Source organism: Musa acuminata, chromosome BXJ3-11, assembly GCF_036884655.1.
Source record: "Musa acuminata AAA Group cultivar baxijiao chromosome BXJ3-11, Cavendish_Baxijiao_AAA, whole genome shotgun sequence".
NCBI classification, from domain to species: domain Eukaryota; kingdom Viridiplantae; phylum Streptophyta; class Magnoliopsida; order Zingiberales; family Musaceae; genus Musa; species Musa acuminata.
Genome location: NC_088359.1, coordinates 9,614,114 through 9,633,693, shown reverse-complemented (window position 1 = coordinate 9,633,693; position 19,580 = coordinate 9,614,114). Strand labels below are relative to the sequence as shown.

The 19,580-nt window shown below is 39.7% G+C and overlaps 4 protein-coding genes across 5 annotated transcripts; all 4 read right to left on the bottom strand.

The window, feature by feature from the left end:
• Positions 1-275: 275 nt before the first annotated feature.
• Positions 276-659, bottom strand: LOC135652371 (stigma-specific STIG1-like protein 1). Its single transcript, XM_065173229.1, has one exon. The coding sequence runs from the start codon at positions 657-659 to the stop codon at positions 276-278; it is 384 nt and encodes a 127-aa protein (XP_065029301.1).
• Positions 660-1,828: 1,169 nt separating this feature from the next.
• Positions 1,829-10,135, bottom strand: LOC135653399 (pyruvate kinase 1, cytosolic-like). The gene is made up of 16 exons (XM_065175336.1): positions 9,916-10,135; positions 9,625-9,721; positions 9,390-9,487; positions 8,865-9,020; positions 8,374-8,451; positions 7,995-8,126; positions 7,024-7,104; positions 6,789-6,860; positions 6,614-6,703; positions 4,949-5,093; positions 4,726-4,814; positions 3,679-3,774; positions 3,496-3,563; positions 3,299-3,398; positions 2,995-3,054; positions 1,829-2,322 (listed from the first exon to the last, which is right to left on the bottom strand). The coding sequence occupies exons 1-16, from the start codon at positions 9,982-9,984 to the stop codon at positions 2,170-2,172; spliced, it is 1,584 nt and encodes a 527-aa protein (XP_065031408.1). The 5' UTR covers positions 9,985-10,135; the 3' UTR covers positions 1,829-2,169.
• A 1,486-nt stretch (positions 10,136-11,621) lies between these two features.
• Positions 11,622-12,909, bottom strand: LOC103971288 (dehydration-responsive element-binding protein 1F-like). The gene has a single exon (XM_065173488.1). The coding sequence runs from the start codon at positions 12,872-12,874 to the stop codon at positions 11,894-11,896; it is 981 nt and encodes a 326-aa protein (XP_065029560.1). The 5' UTR covers positions 12,875-12,909; the 3' UTR covers positions 11,622-11,893.
• Positions 12,910-15,009: 2,100 nt separating this feature from the next.
• Positions 15,010-19,474, bottom strand: LOC135652449 (tRNA dimethylallyltransferase 2-like). Of its 2 annotated transcripts, none has more exons than XM_065173381.1 (10): positions 19,183-19,474; positions 19,018-19,097; positions 18,858-18,926; positions 18,681-18,753; positions 18,480-18,574; positions 17,518-17,592; positions 16,549-16,911; positions 16,340-16,415; positions 16,082-16,245; positions 15,010-15,369 (listed from the first exon to the last, which is right to left on the bottom strand). In XM_065173381.1, exons 1-10 carry the CDS (start codon positions 19,451-19,453, stop codon positions 15,250-15,252), a joined length of 1,386 nt encoding a protein of 461 aa, XP_065029453.1. In that variant the 5' UTR covers positions 19,454-19,474; the 3' UTR covers positions 15,010-15,249. The 2 variants fall into 2 exon arrangements, with proteins under 2 accessions (XP_065029453.1, XP_065029454.1); XM_065173382.1 differs by having other exon boundaries at positions 19,018-19,076.
• Between the last annotated feature and the right edge of the window lie 106 nt (positions 19,475-19,580).

Here is a 19,580-nt window from a genome sequence, read left to right as displayed (position 1 = left end):
ATTAAGTGACTGATGTTAACACCTCAAAAATAAATAGGAAAGAAAAAAAAACAATTTTAACATTTCACAAGTGAGAAAAAAAAAAAATCAAAGGTGGCCTCCTGTCTTAATTATCTTCACTTCAAACGAACGTCAAAGAACTCCAAGAATACTACATTTGTGTGTATCGACCACCATCAGGTTCTTCCTTCTCCTGCGGTAGCTTCGGCGCTTATACTTCCGAAGCTCATGCGCAGGAGAGGAAGACGCGTACTGCGGGGGGTAACTTCCTTCTTCTACGACGCGTAGTCGCACATCCCGTATCTGCAGAACCCACCGGGTTTGCACCGGTTGCCGCAGAAGCCGCAGTTGTTGGGGTCGTAGAACACGTTGACGCACCCGCCGCCGCAGCACATCTCCCCGAACCGGCACCGCCTCCCGCACCGCTCGCAGTTGAAGAAGTCCGTTCTCAGGTTCACGCACAGCCTCCCGCAGCAGTCCGGCCCGGGGCTTCCCCACGCCCCACGGCACATCCCCGGCACTTCGTCGCACGTCTTGAACCCTCTCGGCCGGTGTCGGTCACGGAAAGGGTTGTAGCCTCCGAACCACGGTGGCGCGTGCTTGTCCCCGTCCACGGTGGCCATGGGAAACGCATGAGACGTGGTCATGGCCATGGCCATGGCCAGTGCAACGGTGAATATGAAGCTTCGCATCTTGGGGCGAGTAGAGAACGAGGATGGGAGAAGAGGAGCAGGGTGATGCGGGGATTTATAAGGAGGAGAAGGGTTGACCGTGGAGGTAAAAGATTTGGAGTTAGGCCTCGTGATGGAATGAACGGGGAGATACTTGAAAGAAGCCTTCATACTGATGAGATATTGTGACTGAGGTACGTAGATATGTTGGCAGCTTTTGGTAGTGCACGTATACCTACTGGAATCTGTCATGAAATGGCGAGATGTTGTCGACGTCAGTTTGAAGTGGAGTTGTCGTCGAGAGTTCATCAGATGTTCAAATGTGAGAAAAATGCATCATACTATTTATAATCGATGATCCTTGAAATAATCAAAATACGTTTTGTATTAGAACAATCCTAGATGTGACAGATCGATCTAATGGTGGTTTTGCGCCACGTTGATGTCCACGTACCGAGCTGAAGATGGACGATTTGGATGTTTACAGTAGATCTCATGGACAAGCTCTAGTTGACGTAGTTGATGTGAGTCGAGGGCTCCTCCATCTTGACCACACGCTACGAGTCAGGAAGATCTTACGGTGAGATTAGATTGCGAAGCATTCGGACGTTGACCGATGCTTCGGTTTGACTCCGCGCGCCTAATTTAGCTCTGGGAAGAGTCGCAGAACCATCGTTGTTTCGTCTTGCAAACCAAGTCCTAACGTTCATACGCCTTTTGGATCTATCTGCGTTGCTTCCTCAGCCGGTGGATTAATTTTGTACTGCGAGTGACCAAACATCTTCAAATTAATGATCCATTAGGAATGTTATCTCCGCTGTACCGGCCATGGGGGAGAGGAGCGGCGATGGCATTTGCATTTGAAGTTTTATTTTGCGGATTAATCCCTAATCATAAACGAAATAGAATAAAATAATTTTGTCGAAACGAACTCACCTGTTGTTGTGCCTGAAGATTGATTGGATGTCCACTCCACGTCTCGCTTCCTCGCTCGATAGCACACTCCTTGTAAGTCAATGATTGATTCAACAAGGAGCTCAAAAGAATTTGAGTCTGATTCATAGAGTTCAAAAAGTCAGTGCATACCTTTTCGGAAGTCATGGATAGATATAATTCCATTCCCAAGAGGTAGTCACGATAGTCAAAAGCAACAAGACTGGAAAGCAAATGGTAGTCTGATACGGATGAGCTAAAATTGGTAGGTAAAACACAAACGAGACATGCAGTTCTCCAACATAGAGATTGGTCCACAACAGACTTGATGATAAGAAACCAACTAGAAATCCCATGCCAATGGCTGTTGCGGAAATAACACAGCAAAAATAAACTAGTGTAGTGCAATTTCTCAATTGCGGAGCGCTTGAAGCTTATTTAGGTTATATTTGAGATACTATTTGCTGGATGAGAGTTTATTTGATAGACTCCCTAAGAAAATGCGACAAAACAAAATTAGAGCGCATTCAGTCAGCTCGCTGGAACTTTGCGGACCAACAACTTTTCAATCTTCCAGCTCGATAATCTTCACCACTGAAGCATCCCCGACTTTCTGGCACACAACTACTCGATCGTGAGACTTGATCAGACCAGAGGCCTTGCCATGATCGAGAGCAACCTTTAGAACTGACTCGTTGGTGGCACTGGTTGACTCAGCCTGCAAGAACAAAGCAAGCAGGCAAGATATTACATGTGTTACGGTTAAATGAATGGAAGCCAGCAGGCGAGCTTTAAAAACATAATTAGCTACAGATACCCCACCCCAGCCTATAATATATTAAAAAAAAATCAACCTCAAGCAGGATCATGAAATTAGCGTGTAGTCCTGCCGATGATGATGACATTGATACCATTGGATGTCCATTCAGCAATGTCCTTTAGCAGGAGACTGTATCGACTACTTGAATAAATTGCACATACTAAGGCATGGTCCTGCCAATTCTCAGTCTGTGCCTTCGCCAATAAAAAACTTTGGCCATGGTAAATTACGAATTGTCTTAGAAGAACTTAGAAATTAAGGTTTCTAGTCGATTATATAAGGCAATTGGCCTAGATATATAAGTTAACAATAGATCAAACAGAAATGACAATCAAATTAAGAGAGCCGTTCAAAAGAAAAATCAATCTTTCATCAGGACATGTAAAACACTATCTTTTGGTTGGAAAAATGCCAGCCTTTGTAGATAACATGTTAGAGTAAAACAAAACAGGATATCCTTGAAGTCATTCACGAGAAATTTTATCAGTTGGAAGAACTGCATCATCCACAATCGATATATACAAAAATTACATTAAAGATAGATGATGATGAGAAATAAAATTTACTTACAGGGTGGCGAGGATCAGCAAGCATGGGAAAAAGGCCTCTAACTATGAGCGATTGCCTAGCCTGCCAATATTATTAGTTTTCATTAGTGTTGACTAAGCTGTAAATGCTAATAAATTAACCATCTGGAAAACCAATACGAGAAAGAAGAGCCGAGAAAATATAGCGACATCACAATTAAAAAATTACAATTTACTGGAAATAAAAAGAAGACAGGAAACAAAATATTAGGTATAGCATGACAACGATTGATCGTTGAAGTACGGCATACATTAAACAAGAAAAGGATTGATACTAGAGTACATACTTCAAAAGCACCACTGAAACTCCACCGAAGTTGGTTTGTTTTAAGCCGAGGGATGACCACAGATAGTACAGGCATAGTTGGCCTATATTTTGCAATTAACCTACATAAGAGAAATCTCAAGCGTGTCAAGACTTTTTGATATGTGCCAGTGAACAAGGAAAGCTACGTATCTGAGTGACATTCAACTGAAATAGTACCTTGCAGCTTGTCCGGATGAAGTGAAACAAATTATCACAGAAGCCTTGACTTTAATAGCAGCACGCACCTAAAGATGATTATCGCAAAACACTGAGTCAAGCTTTTTTTCTTCTAACTCAAGAGAAGTACATTGTTTGGATAGTAGTTGATTATACTCGGAACAAGAGAAGGTAAAAACATACAGCTGATGAAGCTATGGACTCCAGGTGGGTCATTGGTTCTCCAACATATTTCACAGTTTTCTTGAAGTACAAATCCTGGTTGAAAACCTTCTCTGCCTGCAAAAATAGTTTTATGGTGAACAAAAAACAAGAAAAGCAAAGTGAAGAGAAAGGGAGGACAGGCGCCAGGGACTTGAGAAATGCACATTGCAAAAACAAACAGAAGATCACAAGAGAATGCAGCAAAATCCAAGATAAGAAGAAAAAATAACTTCAAACAAAAAGGGAAAAGTCTTCCAACCACTATATTGGCAATATCTTTTTTTTCTGAGATTTAGTGTTTGTAGGTTTAGTCACAGCTTTTATCTAATCAGTTACATTAAACCCTTTCAGTGTCCCGACATCCACACACATTTGTCAGATTCCTGTACTTTTTGTGATCATGTTAAATATAGCAATTAATTCATGCAACACAAACAGAATAAGATGTGCATCAAGTACTGACCTGTGCCAGCGAAAAAATAGTTTAAATAGTTTTCTTTGTGACATGGTTTGCAATACCATACCGTACCGCTCGATACGGGCAGTACATTGGTACAACTTAGTGTACCATATGTTGGTATGCTCGGTATAGCTTGGAAAGTACCATACCGACAACTGATCGGTACAGCAATATGGTACGGTATTCAGAACCTTACTTTGTGGCAAAATTTAGAGAAAAGAATATTCATCTTCTGCTACATAATAACCTCTTCTTTACATTTAATACCAGGATTAATAATAGATTATCTTTCTCCAATCATGCAAAACCTTTTCCAAGCACAGAAGGCTGATAAAAAAGCTTCATATAATCATATTACCCATAAAACATATCAACAAATGCAAAAGCAATTTAGAAACAGAAAGTGTCACAAATTTATATGAATTAGAAAGTTGAATATTGGGAAGCTATATCCATCAATTCATAATCTTAATCTTCCATATATTTTATGAACTTCCATAATTTGCTATCTCAGTCTATTATAAACATTTAAGAAGATCTAAAGTGAATATGAACAGAGTGCTAACCTCATAACAAATTCGACCCACAATTGAAATAGTCTCAACAGGGTACAATCCTCGAAGAGTTTCAGCACCTAAAAGGATTGCATCACTACCTGGGGAATTATCAAGATTGTTAAATCATAGTTTTATCAATGAACAAATCACTAACTGCATGAATTTTTAACTACAAAATTGGTCATAACCAAGACAATTTAGAAGACTTGATTTCTTAAGCAACAGACTATACCATCCAGTATCGCATTTGCCACATCAGTTGCTTCTGCACGTGTTGGTCTCAAGTTGTCGGTCATGCTGTCAACCACACGTGTGACAACTGCTGGCTTTCCAGCCATGTTACATTTATAGACAGCTGCCTTTTGAAATAGAAACACCTGTTGAATATCTTGGTTAGATAACAAAGTACTAACCAAAAAAGCAAAGAAATAGATACTTTATGGAGACAACCATAAGAGCAGAACAAGAATGCCTGGCCATTTGTCCTGCCCTAATATTAAACTATCAAAATGAGTCAACTTTGCAAAACTACAAGTACAAAAAATCTGCAATCTGCTTGTTTAACAACTTTCTAATGGACACTTGTTATCCTCAAAATATCTGCTGAAAAAGATTTTGTCCCTTGAGATGTTAATAGGTCCGTTTTTCTTATGAAATTGATATGGCCAACACTCAACACCCACTCCTGAATATTTATGAACTCTTCTGAATTTGACTCAGAGCTAAGAATTGCATCAAAGACTTCATCCTTCACATTAATCAGACAATTAATAAGTTTATCTTATTTCAAATTAACAATTTTCGGTCCATTTACATCTATTTTTTTAAGCATAACTATTCTCATATCCACAAGCATCGGATATTCACAAAATAAGAAAGACTTTATGGGAAGTTTACATCTGAATGATGGACCAATAGAAGTTGTGTCTAAATTACTTCATGATGAAGCAGAACTCAACTAATGGGAAAAATCAGAGTCCCAAATTTTACATTATATACTGGTATTACCAATCAGTGACAACACAAACCTGTAAACAACACACCAAATGACTTTAAGATACAAAGACGCCATGTCTGTAGAAGCAAGGAAATTTCAAGAACTAAGTTCAAATAATCGGTTATTGAGTCAAAGACCAGGCTTCCGCAATAATTTATCACGCCAATTGGAACGGAGACCAGGCCGCCGCAAAATGCCAGTTCCCCTCTTGATGACGAAGAGTCTATGGGTTCCAATCCTTCTAGAGGCTTGACATGTGTAATTCTCTAAGTGGTGGTTTACCTCCTTCATTAATCATTACTTTCTCATTAATTGGAACCCAATTGGAATACTGAAGGCACACGGTTAAAAAATAAGCATATTTATATAATTTACCCCAATTAGACACAAACACCTAGCATAACCGACCCATGTAGCAGTGCTCATATCCTGGTGGGACAATAATCTTTACAAGTAAGCTGAAATACATGTACAACCACGTGTACAATTATTTCATGCAGTTTTTACATCCATTATATTGGATATTGCTCCCCCTGTTATACTGCAAGTGCCTGAGATTAACACAGACAGAACTATACACAAATCAGTGCATTATCCGTGCAATTCAACACCATGGTTTGCAAGCGAAAAATGGTTTCACAACTACAGATCCAAACAGAAGAGAAGACAACAGTCATTATCAATGAAGAAGTTCAAATCCAGAATAATCAAGGCAATGATACCTACATGAGAAGCAATAAATTGAGACTTAAAAATTTAAATTCATAATTCAAATGACACTATATTATGTTTTACAGAGCCAAATATCAGTTTTTATTTATGTCTAGTGGAATGTCAAGAAGTATATCAACCGTATAGTATTAGCTACATAAAGACCAGCCACTAAATAAAGTTCCCAACCTTCTCAGGTGGGAGATCTATTCCGAGATTCCCACGTGAAAGAATAACACCATCTGCTTCTTGTAGAATCTCATCAAAGTGTGTGAGACCCTGCAAGAAAATGAGCATTGCAACTCACAATTATAAAAGCTATAAGGTTAACTTTCTGACCAACTTAATTCCTGTTGCAGCTAACCTCTACATTCTCAATCTTTGCAAATATTTGGGTTTGGTAAAGATCACCTAACTTCGACAGGAATTTCCGAGCCTGCATCAAGTGAGAGAATCACAGTTAGAATATTGTAGACCACTAGGGTAATTGAACAAGTTGAGAACCGGTCAGGAAAATTAAGGGCTGTACACCTTAATGAACTTATAGATTGAATATAGGAAGAGGAACAAATGTGATGAATATGACTGAAATAGCTTACTTGCCGAACATCTTCTGCATGCCTTGTATAAGATAATGAAAGGAAATCGATTTTGTTGCGGACACCCCATGTACTTATTACCTGCGGTATAGACCATATGTTGAATGGGATAACAAACTTCTTAAACACACTTGACAGTATATGTAATCAGAAATAGTACCAGCAAACCAGAACCTGAATTTCTTAAAAGATAATTTGTCTTCCTATGGTTAGCATCTTGGTTTAAATGATGAATATAACAACATGCTCTTTGTTCAATATACTAAATATATGTGTTGAAATCAAAAAGTTTCATCTAGAGGAGCACACAACAAAGTTAAAGAGGCAACATCATTATGTAGTGGACGCAAAAAAAATTTGAGCACTGGTTGACTCTAGTAGCCAAATCATGAAACACACTTGGAATATGATTAAAGCCTCTCAAGCAACTTGCCAAAAAACAAACCTTCTCTCACTCAAGAGATCACCGGTAATGATCAAGGTGTAATCTATAGAAAAGTAGAAATGTGAGAAATGAACATTACCAACCACTATATACATCAATCTGAGGAATTGATAAACCCATGTCTAGCAGCTGACAAAACTCAGTTTGATAAAAATTGTGAATTGAAGATACAAGACCCATCCTTTGGTAGGTTTCAGGAGACCTTAATTGAAAAAATATCAAAGTAATAAATGCCAGACTGATTGAGTAGAGGAATGCTAATTCTATTTCAGATCTTACTCCAAACACAACCCTTCTTTTTTTCACTTTAGCATTATATATTTCACATTTTTATGCAGCATTTTGTTTGTGACGAAGCTTCTTTATAACTGCTTTTGATAGTTGCTACATAATGCATCTCAACATCTACATGGTCAAAAAAGCAATTGAAGAATCAATGAGTTCTACGCATGAAAGAACAGCAGGATAACTTATTAGTATGCTCAAAAAGCAACACTGGTTAGAGTGTCATGCAGATGTTTCTTACACTTTTGTCAGCTTCAGTAAGTGTTGGCAAGTCAACACGGATTTGAGATATATGAAGTGTGAACAGTGACCCAGTCAGAGTAGCAGTGTTTTTTATTTTGCAGACCACATCATCTCCTTTCAACTCAGCAACCTGAACAAACACAAACACACACAGAAGCAAAAAAAATAAACTTAGCTACCACGGAGCCTCAATAACTTGAATAAAAAGTAATAAACATAAGAAAGCTTGGCAAGCTTAAATATACAAATTCCTACTTAAGGCTACTGTTCCAAATCAAGCCACGTTAGTTCATTCCCTTTGATAGCTGATATAATTAGTTTTCAAGTCAGCTATCAGTCAATCAAGGTTATATCATGTAAGCATTCCAAAGCCATACCTCCAACCAAACAGAAGTAGTTTCACTTCCAGTAAACAAGTATTGGCCAATAAATATTGTGTCTCCTGGCTTCACTGCCTGCAAAAAATAATCGAAGTTCATTGTTTAAAGTTACAAATTTGGAGTTCAAAGCAAACTTATATATGAAGTTTGTTTCTTATAGTTACAAACTTGGAGTTCAAATCACACTTATATATGAAGTTTGTTGCTTATTATTACAAATTTGGAGTTCAAATCACACTTATGCTATCTGGTAGATCAAGGTTTTATTAGTTCTTTTGAGTTCTGGCTTCACACCATTAATCCTAATCGACTCACCTTGTCTGGTTCATCTATATGTCTCATTTCGGTAAATTTTCTTAATTCAATTAATACAATACTAGTGAAAACCTGTTAGCAATAATATGGTGCGGACTAAAATGGGTGTGAAATTAAAAAAGAAAATCATTGATATTGATGAAGACAGCGAGTTCAAGATGGTTCCTGCTTGCCTTTGACAAATTACTAAAGTTTATAGGCAACAGCTGGGATGATGCTTCCTGCTCCTGATCTGGCGTTAAAACAACCAAAGTATCAGCCTCAAGCGAGATGGCCTTCTCACTTTTGTTCACAACCTGTAACTCTGGACCCACAGTATCTAACATGACCTGGAAAACAAGCAAAGGTATTGTTAATTACACCTCATTCAACAAAAATGGACTATATAATGGGAAAACGCTCAGTCGGATCCCAATTTGCAGATAGTCTCATGATCATACAGATGCAAAAGAGAACAAACAAGTAGAGAAAGATAAAAGGATACGGTTATCAGCCTACGGTTGCTGAGCGAATTTTAGCACATCAAATATAAAATGCTATCAGCGCTTTCATCTTCCAGCAGAATACGCAATAGAGAAATTAAGCGCAAACTACATGGCAAAAGGCAAAGAAGGACGCTAGTAGCTAAGATGAAAAATAGTGTGCAACCGGCAAGTAGAAATCCGTAAAGTTTAGGTGGCTAACAACCAAAGACTTACTGCGCAGAACTTTTTGGTGCTCTTAATAGCTGCCTTGAGATTTTCCAGGGTCTCCTGATGATAATCGACGTCTCCCCACGAGAAGTCAAATCGCGCCACTGCCACAAGAAGAACACGGTCAGACATACATTCTCATTGCAGTGCCGATGACCCAAAACACCAAATGGCTGAGTGATGCGAAGCAGCAAGCTCCGATCGAGGCAGCACCGGAAGCTGGGAGGAAGACGAGGCATACCTGACATGCCGGCCTTGAGGCAGGCAGAGATCACCTCCACCGACCGTGATTTGGAGCCGAGCGTCCCCACGATCTTGGTCATCGCAGGGAAGAAACTCTGCGAGGTCACGACGACATTCAACACATCAGTGCAAACTTGAACGAAATCGAAGGCTCCTCTTCGCCCGGAGATGTAGCAGAGGTTCCGATTTGACCTCTCTCTCCAAATCAACGCATCTACTTGCGAGTTCTGGGGGGGAAGAGGGGCATCCATATCGAGATCTCGGAATGGGGGAGAGGGGAAGGACATACCGGCTTCGATGGCTCGAGGATGGAGGCCATCCTGATGGGTTCCTCGAGAAGAAGGTGCGTGGAATGCATTCTTCCTTATCACTATTGGCTTCTGCTGCTGCAGCACCAACGACAGCCGGCGGTGGAGAGGAGGAGATCGAGATCGCTGGATCGTCGGAGGACGGGCAGAGTGGAGGAAACAGTCGACAGCACAGCCTCGGATCCCCTCTTTTAGTGACCGACGGATGGCGCACAATCATGCTGTGTTTACATATATATCCTTGGATACATGAAATATCGTAAATGCCCTTCGAACTTTAATATAATAAACGTCTTGTTTTTTTTTCTGTTTTTATGGGAAATTATTTTTAATTTTCAGAATTTTTAACAGCATTTTTTTTTAACCTGTGAAATATTTTCTCACTCCTTTTCTCATTTTTCATATGGATTGGTTGTGAATTAGTCTCGTTGTAATAGTTTTACACTATGTTACAATATTTTGCAGTAATAGCAAAAAATTAATATAATATATTTTTTAGTAATATAAAAAAACAATATAGCATAGTATAGAAATACTATGATGTAATAAAAAAATTATATTATAATATTATAATATTTTTTAGTGTTAATAAAATAATATAACGTAGTATAATAAAAATATACTATTTTTTATGAACTTATATAAAATATTACTATGTTATAAAATAATATAATATTATATAATATAGTGTTATAATATATTTTTTTGATATTACTAAGGTTATTATAATTGGATCAATCAATAGGAATAGGAAAGAAAGAAAAAATATATATTATTTGAGATGTGAGAAAAACCTAAAAAGTGATTTTTTTTTTGGGGAGAAGGGGGGAATTGGCTGAACATTATTCATTCTCAAAATATTGTTGTAAATCATAATATTATTATATGGAGTGAGGCTGATAGGGAGATGATCCAAATCATAACAATGTTGCTGCTTCTACTTCACGTGATAATAATACGTCACTATTATACTTAAATCAATATATTTTATTGGGAAATAAAATAGAGGAACAAACGTGGTCCGTCCAAAAGCCGGCACCGAGGAAAGGATCACGTTCAACTTTAGATGATGGGGATTGCGACTGGTCGAATGGAGAAAGAAGAAGGTGGCGAGCGGTTGGCCTTCTCTTCTCGTGTGGCATTGCCACGTTTAATTTCTTTCAGCCGCGTGTTGTTTACTATTGGATAGTTATTATATGCTATGATCTAATATTATATCTTCTTGAAAATTTTGAAATGTTCTATTATCTCCTATCCACTCTCTTATCGTTGTTTTTGTCTTCCTTTTTTTTATAATTTTAATATATATATAAAATATATATATAATTTAATAGCTCTGGCAAAACTCACTGGGAAGAAGAAGCTTAAAAGCCCTGAGGAGGTTCTCACCGAATTCCCAACTTGTGACTTCACAGTGCATGTATGGTTACATATTCATTGAACTTCACAGTGCATGCATTAAAAGCCCTGAGGTTCTCACCAAATGTCTATTATATATTCATTTCACACAATTAATCAATCAGCTCCCAAAAACATCATGAGATTGTCTTTCCATGTATTACAAAACGAGAGAAAGTAATATAAAATTCAATTAAGAGTCCATTTCCTTAATGATACCAATAAGAAGATATTCTAATGATTAAGGTGCATTTAAGATAGATAGATAGATAGATAGATAGATAGATAGATAGATAGATAGATCACAAGTAACATTTTAATGTACCATAAACATCTAGAAAATACACTAAAAGACTAGTCTCCCTTACCACAAGACTACTGTATTATTGAGGTCTGTTTTCCACGTCGTCATCCCCATGCACGGCGACCAACGGGACTTTTAGGACATGGCATTGGCATTGCCACCCCTATCTAATGAGACTTCTCTCTTATATGGATGGATACTACCGAGTCTGAATCTGACTGACTACCAAAGACACTACTGGTTTGGTCACACGCGCACTACCACAGCGACAGGTCCATGAGACACTCGTCCACACCATCCCCATCGAAGCCTTCGAGCATCGATGGTGGCGTCACCAGCAATCCCCTCGCCATGTCCTCCAGCAACCCCGGCATGTTGAACAGCGCCTCCTCGTCCACCAACACCGGAGCCGCCGGCGGTGCGCCCATCGATGGTGGCGTCACCAGCAATCCCCTCTCCATGTCCTCCGGCAACCCCGGCATGCTGAACAGCGCCTCCTCGTCCACCAACACCGGAGCCGCCGGCGGTGCGCCCATCGATGGTGGCGTCACCAGCAATCCCCTCTCCATGTCCTCCGGCAACCCCGGCATGCTGAACAGAGCCTCCTCGTCCACCAACACCGGAGCCGCCGGCGGTGCGCCCATCGATGGTGGCGTCACCAGCAATCCCCTCTCCATGTCCTCCGGCAACCCCGGCATGCTGAACAGCGCCTCCTCGTCCACCAACACCGGAGCCGCCGGCGGTGCGCTAGCCTCCACCCCATCCCTCCCCGGAGGAGTAATCCCAGCGGCTGTTGATTGGCCGGCTGGTGGCGCAGTCGACGACGGTGGTGATGAATTCGAAGGGGGGATCATCTCGGCAGCCTCTGCGGCGGCACGGCGGACGTCATCCGGGGCGGTCGACTTCGCTCGGGGCAGCGCCCAGGCTGAGTCGGGGAAGTTGAGCTGGGCCGAGCTGCCCCGGAGGGCGATGGCGGCCACGTCGTGCGCCCTGGCGGCCATCTCCGGCGTCGGGAACGTCCCCAGCCAGATGCGGCCCTTCCTCTGGGGCTCGCGCACCTCGCACACCCACCGGCCGCCGTTGCGCTCCCTCACCCCGTGGTACATCGGGTGTCGCGTCTCCCGGAACTTCCTCCGCCCCGCTTTCCGCTTCGGCGACGGGCCCGAGGTCGACGTGGAGCATATGGTCGAGAGGTCGCATGACGAGGAGGAGGAGGAAGAAGAATCATCAAAGTCCATCGTTCTCTTGGAGGGGAGGAGGAGGAAGAGGCAATCCCGAGCTGTTGTTGACGGATATTGCCGCTAAGCATGCTTTCCATTATATATGACCGTTAGATGGAAAGGGGAGACAGGTGGGCGATGTCCAAGTCCACGGCGGGCCGCACGCGCCCGAGACGAACAGGGTAAAAGCAAGGCAGATGCGACGCTTCCACAGTCACATTTGCGTAAAGGAAACGTTGGGAACGTGTTGTGCGTGCGTGAAATCTCCGGAAAAAAAGGACACTTGCCCGAAGCACTGTTAAAGCAATCAACCCCCTTTCTTGGGACAAAAATAGGTGTTCAAATTGGTTCCAACCCAAAGGATAGGGGGTCAAAGTGAATCAAATCCTTTTTCCGATTTAGCTCGATTAAAATAAGATATGTACGAATTTAAGTAATTGTAGCTATTCAAAATTGATTGATTGATCTAATTTGATTAACTAACTAACTGGTTAATTGATTTATAATTTTAAATAATTTTAATTTTTTTTTTCAAATAAATCGGATCGATCAATTTGGTGAAACGATTCAGTTCGATCCAATCGAACAGAACCATCATCACCCAATTGGATCGACACGATAAGATTTATGAAATTATACGATTAAAATTAGGTTAAATTGGGCCTTTTGATCGATTTGATTTGATTAAGGGACTAAGACACTATATTCGATCGAGTTGATATTTTGTTTTTAAATTAAAATCAGCTCGGTTCAATCTAAATTGATTAATCAGAGTATCCAAAAAAAAAATACTTATTCAAAATCAAACTATTATGAGCTAATTTTAATCGAGATTTGATATTTCAGTTTAGTTTGAATACCTCGACGCATACGACGCACTCTTCTGCCAATCAGATAAATGAAAATACTGACCGGTTCGGTCTAAATCGATTAATCAAAATAATAATAATAAAATAACAAAAATTATAATCTTCAAGATCAAATTATTAATAAATGGATCCTAATTCTAATTTAATTTATTTTTTTTTCTATACGTACACAGTCTCCCGAGCAATTAAGCGAAAACAATGGCCTTCTGTGGTCTCCTACAGCGGATACTGACCAACACACACGTTCATCGGAGCAGTTTTGCTGAAGTCGACTCCCCTCTAATGGAAACAATGGCAGTAGAAGAAGAAGAAGAAGAAGAAGAAGAATTCGAAGAAGAGCCGATGCGGTTGAAGTATGAATGAAGCTGCCGAAAGAGAACAAATCAGTGGTCGTCATCCTCCTACCTACCTACGTCTGTTCAACGTAGATGATATTTGAATGCGTCTCTGTCGAGACAAATTTTCTTCAGAATTAAAAAAACCTTCAGAACTAAGATTAGACAATTAAAATCTTTCACAATAAATCATCATCATCATCAGGAGGGTGGTCACAAATCACAGGATCACACTAAAGATAGATCTTGTTATGGGGACAAACACTGACTGATTTTAGGACTAGGATAAGAAAGTCCTTTTGTTTTCGATTCTCCAACCCTTTTTCAGATTCCTAACCCTCCATGGTAGGGCGAACAATGCAATTCCCATCACTACTTTCCTGGATCGTCACTACATGAGTCTTAGAGTGCAATCAAACATCCGTTGCATTCCGATGACTGAGAGCAGCTAAATAAGGCTGCCTGGAAGATTGAGAAGCCGACACACAAAAGAAAAAACCTTCAAGCGAGTATGAGATTACCAAGGAGAAAATGCACTGTCTAGTCAAAAATGACAAGTAATTTTGTTGACATTTTCTGAAAAAGATTTTCTCCACAAAACATCCATCCTTCCACAAAGGTTCCAAGTGCTATCAGATGAAAAAAGATTTTACTTGAGAACAAGAACGAGACCGAACAAGAACGAGTCCGTAGCACCATAGTAGTCCATAAAATTAAGGTAACAAGGTTCACCATAGGGTTACACATGTGAATGCACGGTTTGACTTCCTAAAAGCCTGCCAAAACCAAGAGCTTGAGGTTAAGGAAAAGGAAAGATTCAAAAATTCATGAGCTTAAAGTTCATGCTTGAAGCATGACATAAGATTTTCCATAGCAATTATAGTGAAGCAGAAGAGTAATCACCGACCGTAGCAATTAAACAGAAACAAGCCTGATGCAGGAACACAACTAGAATCTGGAAAAGGCCATCAGAATAATAATGCGAATGAACTAGTACTGACTAAATATCTCAAAAGATGTGGCAAGAAATTGACTTTACAGCAAGAGTATTGACCATGTTTCAGAAACTTATATCCTGATCTTGCAAGGAATCAGCATCACATAGCAAAGGAGCAGCCAATTACACAATTGACCGAATACTGTAACGATGCTTCAGATTAGTTGTGTTTAACCAATTTAAGACACATTTCTATCCTGCTCGGGAGGAATCTAAGCGCTTCTTCAACCGAAAGATCCTCTTTCTATGCCCACGGCCTTGCTTGTGCTGCTCCCATTCGTGTGCCCCTCGGAGAACTTGATTGCCACAGGCCTGTAAAAAGAATAATGTTAACCAAATCATGGGTGTGTGTGTGTTCAGAAATGATCAATTAGCAGCACTGACACATCTGCAGTAATCGATTGTCAAGCATGAATCGGAAGAAGAATTTTTTCAGCTTCAGTCATTGACATTTCTTCTCTATAGAAAAAAATATTTGATGGGGGCTAGCGCCAAATGGGCATGCTATTAAAAGAAATAAGCAATCTGGCATGACCCATGCATGAAAGACATCAGGAAGAACACACAATGAAGCTATAAGAGATAAAAGGTGCAGCTCACTGCACGAGGCTTTCACCAAAAGAAGCCTAACAACAGTCCCAAACGAGTCTCAGTATTCTATTACCTGCAGAAATAGTGGTTGCACCAAACCTAACCATGCATGAAAATTAACAAAAGAGATCAAAATAAACAAAATGGTGCCTTGGAAACTATAAGACAAAGCATTGCAGCTTGTTGAAAAATCTGACTAACACAAATAACGTTTCATTCCTGTGCGTAACAGGGAACAAAAGAAAATTTCCAAACCTTGTCAAATGAGGAAAAGACCATTTCAAAGTACCCAGAAATTCGGTTCTTTGCCTTCGGAACCTTGGATTTGATACCTACCTTTTGGCAGCTAAATTTTACTAAACGAATTTAACTAGCAACTGGAATATAATGGAAAATGAACAACCAATGCGTATAATAGCAGAGCTAAACTAACCTCGCATATATATTGGGTCCACAAGTCCCTCAAAGCCAGATTTTTACTCTGGAGACATGGTTCTTGCTTGCCGGTCAAAGAACTTGATTCTTCCAATAAAAAATTTCTGACAACATTGACACAAGGCTCAATAACTATTTTATGCCATGTATCTCCTGAGTTGCCTGGAGGAACATGCAAAATATATTACATAAAAAAGAAATATATTGATCATGAAAAATACTTGAAAGGAATAAGAAGTGAGATTACAGTGCATACAAGAAAAGGCTTCTGTTGCATCAATACAGTGCAAGTCCCATCCGAAATATGCCTTCAACTGATTAAGCCTTCGTTTCTGAAATGACAAAACCACTTCAGTGTAGCTTTTAGGTTGACATGATTTTATTTTTGCATAAATTAAGTCATTAAGATAACTAAAGCTAAGTTTGACATTGAAAAAATAGTATGAGAAGGAAGAATTTATTTACTTGACGACGAACAAGTTTACGTGTGTTGGCTTTTAGCTTGTTTATGGCTTCAATCAACAAGGTTTTGAGCTCACCACCATTCATATCCAAAATCTCTGATAAGTCTGGCCGTGGGACCTCATTGGACTCTTCAATGGAAAAGTAGCTTTTAAAGAACATCTCAAATTCACGAACACCAATAGCCTGACATAAGCCTCGGGTATAATCTGTGTTTGGACTGTAAATATCATGGACTTCATCCAAAAGTCCAGCATCGATCATGCAATCAACTCTTTGTTCAACATATCTATCCAGCACAGGAAGAGAAACATCCACCCATACGAAACAACAATTGTATCTGAAACTATCAGCACGTCCCCACTTCTGCACTGGCACAAGAAATATCAAAAGTTAAACATAAGGAGGAGAAGAGTGCTTCAACCTTACAGAATATTTTCAACTATATGTGATGCTGAAGTATTCGGCACAAATCTAATTGACATACAACATTAACATGCAAAAAAAAAAAACTTGAATAAGTGGTGGATTTAAACGAACAAAGAAGTTACAACAGGATATCATGTACACATATCTCACAATATATCAGCAGAAAACCTCAAAATGTAGACTTTAGGGAGCAAAAGAAACACATTCCGTCAAGGATAAATAAGCAATATTCAATAAAATTGGCATTCTCATATACTAGAAATTAGTGAGAATTGTAATAACTTGAGGCATTCAGCTCATCTTCACCAATGAACGGATTATTGTAAGTTATCGCTCATGAAAAACATCATAACATCATCTGAAACAGGGAACATATACATGAAACAAGAACAAAAGTAGAAAGTAGGATGCAAAAGTAAAATTTCACTTCACAGAGTCAGCATATGAGAAACGAAAATGTTCATGATGCATCATCGCAAGCCAAAAGATATTTAAAAGCTTTAACAAATCAAATTCTCCAAATCTAATCAATTTGTCTCCTACCTCAGCATTCTCTCCTTGGAAAAGATGACTAGGAAGGACACCTGAGCTTTCGTACAAATTGAGATAACGTTTTATCTGAACAAACACCAAAAAAGCCAACAGGGAAAATGAATTTTAAAATTTTGCACAAATTAAAAAAAAATAGCCATAATGGACAGTATAAATATGAATGCTCATTTTGGCTGCATGAAATGTTTGTATAAAATTTTCCAGCTCAGATTTAATCAGCTGAGGAACAAATTTAATCTGCATGATGATATGAAGTCTGGTGAAGTCTTTGAAGAGGATACTCAACATCGAAAAGAAAGTCATAAGTGCAAGATTTCTTATATAGCATCATAAACATGTGAGAATCATACATGCAATAAGTGCAAGTTTGGTGTGTTTGTTGAAAACTTGTAATTAGTCTCATCTTAATGACAATATGGTACCAAGGAAAATCATGCATAGTTGTCCGAGAGAAAAACAAAAGCAGCCTAATTTAGTAATCATACAATACTTTGTTTGTAGAAAGAAATAAAGATCTCCAAATGTCAATTAAAGTTAAGAAACATGACAAGAAAGTTGATGCTATAATATGAAAATCTTGGTATGTGATCGAAGGTTAAGGTCCCGAAATGCTTTCTTGGAATTGCATCTCATTCCTAATACAACATATATGATCCACCAAACAAAAGAGAATCATTTTCATGCATCTTACTACACACACTTGCTATATCATAAACAGAAGAGAGGAACCAGCTAAACCATGAACTTGTCTTGTTTCAAAAATCAGTTATTTGGCACACCATCTATCTTAACATTCTTTTTTATTGAGTTTCAAGTATGAATGAACAAACCATCAACGGAACCAACCAGTAAACATAAACCTCAAACAACAATACAACTAGGACCAGTCAACACAGCTAAAATGACAAGCAAATGGGAGAATCAAATCAACGGAAATTATCAGGAGACTTTACCTTTCTATGGTCATTCGGGTGGATCCTGTTGGCTGCGACTGGGTCGATCTCCTTAAGCTGCTCGAAGCTAGCAACTTCATCAGCTCCACCAAGTTCTGATCAGCGAGATTTAAGATACAATTGTACAGTTAAGAGGAATAATTATCCAAATTTTACATATAATTCACAATATGGAACTAGTGCAGCTGCCCTATCCGACACCTTGCGGGCCATCCAGTGAGCAAGATGCCAGATTTTCCACCACATCATCGACAAGGAATGGACTCACAAGAGCCTATCAAGAATTAACAACCACAAGAAATAACTACAAGTGAAAAGAACATTTATAGGTATTTGAAGTCTAAGCTGGAAATCAAACGGATAAAGTTAATGATGAACCTGGATGTAGTAATTCGTACCCCCGACGACAACTGGGAGGCCATCGCGTGACAGTATGTCATCTATGACCTTATACCAACACGACGAACAAATTACCCAAATAGACCCAAAAAAAACCTGTGAAATAAATAGGTAATCAAACGTAAAAGAAAGGTCTTACCGGAATTGAGAGATCACGGAAATCTCTGGAAGTGAATTCGACGGACGGATCGATGGAGCCTAACAAGTGATGCGGAACACCTAATGTAGTATTCATGCCGAACACTCATGACAAATAAACTTAAGAAGAGGAGGGGGGGAAAGGAGGAGGAAGACAGGAACTAACCGTTGCGGTCGGGGAGGGGGACTTTGTTGGTGAGGACGTCGAGGCCTCTGTAGACTTGCATGGAGTCGGCGTTGACGACCTCCACGCCGGAGAAGTGGGAAGCGAGATCGATGGCCACCCGCGACTTCCCGGCCCCCGTCGCTCCCATCACCACCACCACCTTCTTCTTCTTCTCGGCCGTCTTCTCTCCTCCTCCACCACCACCGCCGCCGCCATGAGAAATGGGCTCATTCGAAACCTCGAAAGGGGCCGCCTCCCGCTCGTCCTCCATGGCTTCCCCTTCCCGTCCTCGTTGGGCCGAAAGGGCTTTAATTAACCTTACTCGGCGCGCATATATATATATATATATATATATATATATATATATATATATATATATATATATATATATATATATA